Source organism: Medicago sativa, chromosome 6 (assembly GCF_051527215.1).
Source record: "Medicago sativa cultivar Bolivia chromosome 6, Bolivia_mono, whole genome shotgun sequence".
Lineage (NCBI taxonomy): Eukaryota > Viridiplantae > Streptophyta > Magnoliopsida > Fabales > Fabaceae > Medicago > Medicago sativa.
In genome coordinates, this window is record NC_140754.1 from 761,674 (window position 1) to 766,157 (window position 4,484).

At 33.9% G+C, this 4,484-nt stretch overlaps 1 protein-coding gene across 1 annotated transcript; it reads left to right on the forward strand.

Annotated features, from left to right (window-relative positions):
• On the forward strand, window positions 1-2,926 carry LOC146911863 (uncharacterized). Its single transcript, XM_085718100.1, has 3 exons — window positions 1-291; window positions 2,080-2,166; window positions 2,290-2,926. The coding sequence occupies exons 1-3, from the start codon at window positions 212-214 to the stop codon at window positions 2,714-2,716; spliced, it is 594 nt and encodes a 197-aa protein (XP_085574226.1). The 5' UTR covers window positions 1-211; the 3' UTR covers window positions 2,717-2,926.
• The last annotated feature ends 1,558 nt before the right edge of the window (window positions 2,927-4,484 follow it).

Genomic DNA, 4,484 nt, shown 5'->3' on the forward strand with positions numbered 1-4,484 from the left:
TTCATTGTTCTCTCTGATTCATAACCCTAATTGTAAATCATCATCTCTCAACGTGCCGCGGCTGCTACTTTCATTGCCTCTCTCTTCTTCTTAACTCAATCAACAACTTGGTCTTCGTTTTGTCTTTCTTCTTCTTAACTATTAATTCGGTCCGACCTTTCAACCGACCCCAACCGCCGGTTTTGTCCTGGTTTCCGGTTATTCAGTTACTATGAAGACCGCTCGTCTTTTATACTACTCAATTGGCATACATAAAGGGCCCGTGATGAAGTGGTCGAAGAAGAGGAAAATGTAAGTACTATCAGTTTTTTTTTTTTTTTTTCTTTCTCTCTTCTGGTTGATGTTGCTGTATTTTTGTTTTTGGGTTTGTTGGTCGTATGCTGCTTGTAGGTTCTATGGCTGATGTTTTTTTGTTGCTTGTATTTTACTGTTTTTTGATAAATTTGGCGGTTTCACAAACTGATAGTAAAAAAAAAAAAAATTAAAACTCTATTCGATTACATAAAGAAAAAAAGTGTGTACTTGAATTTTCTACAAAGATTATAGGGTTAATTGTTTAAATTGACTATGTAAAATAAAAAATTTACATTCTTCTTTTTGACCCAATAATATATACGCTTTTGGTCCAAAATTGTGGTCTAGGGATTGAATTTTTGTCACAGATTTATTATGAACTTTTATAGAGATTTTTTGGACTTTAAATTATACTATAGGGTCAAAAAATAATAAGAATCTCAAGTTAGAATATATGATTGTTGATTTACAGAGTCATTTATCTTTCTTCGCATCTTCGCATTTGCATATATTATAGTCGCATATATTACAGGTCAATTCCAATATTTAACCCTAGATTATATAAAAGTTGTTTTTGGACTATTTATATCAAAGATTTTCTAGTATTTTTTGGATTTTTAAGATTTCCAAGAATTCAATAGATTTTTAGAAAGAAATAAAAATATATTGGAAGATTAGCATGTAGAAGTAAATTAGTACTATTTATAACTGTTTTGTTGCATGAGTATCGGTTTGACATTGCCATGTAGAAGTTGTAATTAGTGATAAAGCAAATATTTCTCTTCTCCTAACTATTGGAAGATTGATATTCATTATAATTTTTTTTTTTTTTTACATCAGAATCTTCTTGTTCTCTAACAGGCTTAGGTGTTTTAGCATGTATAGAGAAGACCGATGTATGTCGTAATACTAGGTGTTTTGGTTGTTATTGTTGTTGTCTCTCTCTCCTTCATCACAAACAACACAACAAAGACAACAATTTTCTCCAGATTGTCCACCACCACCACCACCACCACACGTCCTCACCACCACCACCCTCACGCCGTCCTAACCGCATCTTTATTGGTGAGATAGATCGGGATAGAGAGCGAATTCCGGCGAGAGAGGGTTACGTATGACTGATCTCGGGACTCAGAATTGAGAGGTTTCACAATGAGAGATTTTGGGATTCATCTAAGTGCTTCAGATTTGGGGATTTGATGAATTTTGGTTTACTCATGTTTGTTTTTGCTTTTTCTGATTTGTTCAATTATTTAAGTAAACGTTAAATAAAAGTAAAGTCATGTGTCCAAAAAATTAAAATAAAAATGAAATGGAAATGTCCATCAAGAGTGTCACATCAGATGTTTTGCATAGTCAGATGCATCAAGGTCCAAAACCAAAGAATCTTAAAATGGCCATGGGTGAATGTAAAACTTTTTTTTCTTTCTTTTTTTGGGTAAATCAAAATTCGCCATGTAAAACTAGTTTAACCTGTTGTTCATAATTGATCAACTTCATCGATATTTTGGCCCCAGTGTCTAGGTTTGCTCCAACTGTATTGTTTGGAAATAGCTCTTATAGTCATAATAAGTGTGGGGTGGTGCATATAGAAAGCAAAATTTGGCTTCTATTTGCCTTCGTATGTTGCTCAGGCTGAGGCAAGTAGTGTTGGCCCCTCATATTTAATTTTTACATGGACTCTATTTTTGCACAATATTTCTTTTGCTTTGGGGTTTGTTTTTATTAATAAAATTTGCTTCTTAAAAAAATGTTAATTGACTGCTCTCTCTTTGTTACTCTTAGGATGGCCACATTACTGCCTTGTTTCGACATGCGTTTGAGCAAAATAACAAGAACCAAGAAGAAGACCAAGAAGAAAAAGAACAAAAAGTAATTTAATCTTCTAGCTTTTGCCTTATTTGTTCTCTTCTTCTTCTTCTCACTCTTTTGTTATATTCTTTCTTCTTAAATTCCGGCCAACCCTTATTTTGATTTGCTTACAAATTTATGCAGGAGAAAGAGTGAAAAATTGGATTATCTTCACGTACATGTTTCAAGCTACCAAGAATTTAAGAGTCTGGTTGAGCAGTATGTGAATAAGGGAGGTGTATCTGCAGTCTCTTTTGACATATCCGACGACGTGGATGCAAAATCTTACAGTTGTATGTTGGATGATATACTCACTAACAACTCAAAATTGGGTCGATTTGACAAAGTTAAAAATCCAAGATCGGATCACCGCCCATTTCCGATTGTGCGTTGTTACACTGTAAAGGAGATGGACAATGTTTACAAGGCTATTGGCAATCTTTGGAGGGTCGTTATGGCAGAACGGTCAAGATACAACTTTTCCAAGAGTAACAAGCATATGGAGAAGTTGTACGCCTTTCGAAAATTGAATATGATTTTCGAGCATAACGCTGATCCATATTGGGCATGATGGAAATCTCTATGGTAAGTAAAAGGCGGGGATTCAAATTCCCAACAATTTGCAAGTGGTTTATGGGGCTTAAATAATAATAATACTACATAAGCAAAAGTTCATTTTTTTAAATTTATTCTGGTTTATAATTGAGATCTGACGGAGAAAGTTTCTTCACAATTTTGGTGTTTATTATTTAATTCTGAAGCAGTTTAACTTTAATGCTCTTTGTCTTTTGCAACTTATTTTATTGTATGAAATCTTTGTTTAGTTCGTTCCTAACTTCTAAATTATGACACCATGTTTTGTTAATATTTAAAACAGAAATGACCGCAAAAGTTTCTTCTCAATCTTTGTTTAGTGCATTTTATTCTATTAAAACCAGCGGAATGATAAACGCTGCATGTTTGTCCATTAGTACTATTTTTAGTCTAATTACTGGGCAAAAAAAAATTATTTGGTTTTGGACCCTGAGACATGTGACTGTATATTTAAGTTGACGTGGCACGCTGAGTCACCTATGATTGTGTAAAAAGGATGATGTGGCACACTCATTTGACATTTTTAATTATTTTTCATTTAATTTATTTTTCACACTTGTTTTTATTAAATTAATAATAATTTTAAAAAATCAAAATTAAAAACACCATTCATCTTCATCTCTTTCTCTTTCTCTTTCATGTTCATCAAACTTTTCATGTCATCATCAAATTCAATCAACTCAATAGAGAAATTAAAATCAAATTTAATCAAAGTTGAATTTTAATTTTTTACAACACAATGGCTTTACGTTATTTCAACTGATTTTCCATGGGACCAAGCATGAATTGCCATTTTTTTTACAACACAATGGCTTAACCGACCCAACCAGAGTGTGTGTCAGATTTAGAAGTGATTCAGCCTCAGCAACCTGCTCTCAGGGTTTCTTCACTTGCTCGTGTAATTTGTCGAACTCGTGAAGGACTGAGTCGAACTTGTCCGAAACAGGGTTCATCAACTCCTAAAGGATCTGCGAATGTTGGAGTCACGATGTATAATATCCCGCTTAACAACACCGTCATTTAACATTTATTTGTGTCAACTATTTTTCATATTGTCTATGAAAAATTTTAAGCAGGGGCAAAATGGGTAATTGCCAACCAAGAGAAATGTTTAATAGGAAAATTATAGAATTTTCCACACAATTCCAATTCCTTTCTCTCTCTAAAAATTTCCAAAACTTCTTTCCCTTCTCTCACTAAGCCCATCGGCCACCATCATTAGGGGTGTAAGCGGTTCGGACTAAACCAACGAAACCGAAAGTCTAAACCGAACCAAACCGAAAAAATATCCGACCTTGTTTGGTTCGGTTTGAAACCAATCCGAACCAATCAAAACCGATCTAGTTTGGTTTGGTTTATGGTTTTTCATTCCGAGATCCGTGAAACCGATGAACCAATCCGATGATAACTCCACTCTTTATTTTACTAATATTATCCTACCTCACACAAACTTATGGTTAATCCAAAAATTAAAGTCCAGCATAAAATACTTTTTAATCCATTCACTTTCTCTCATCATTATCTTCATCTCATATCATCAGTCAGACTCCTACTAAAAAATAAACCCTAGCCATCAACCACACCTAACCAATTGTTCATCACCACCGGCCACCACTGCGATCGTTTATCTCTTGGTTAGTGTTATCATGTTTATGCCATTGATTTGTTATTTTGACTATGTTTTAATTTTAGGATGTGCTTTTTGGAATTTTTGTGTTTGTTGATGCATGATGCATGTATGTATC

Coding starts and splice junctions, on each gene's coding strand:
- LOC146911863 (XM_085718100.1), top strand. CDS start 212: ATGAAGACCGCTCGTCTTTTATACTACTCAATTGGCATACATAAAGGG. Junction 292..2,079: donor TGGTCGAAGAAGAGGAAAAT/GTAAGTACTATC, acceptor TGTTACTCTTAG/GATGGCCACATTACTGCCTT. Junction 2,167..2,289: donor AAGAAGAAAAAGAACAAAAA/GTAATTTAATCT, acceptor AAATTTATGCAG/GAGAAAGAGTGAAAAATTGG.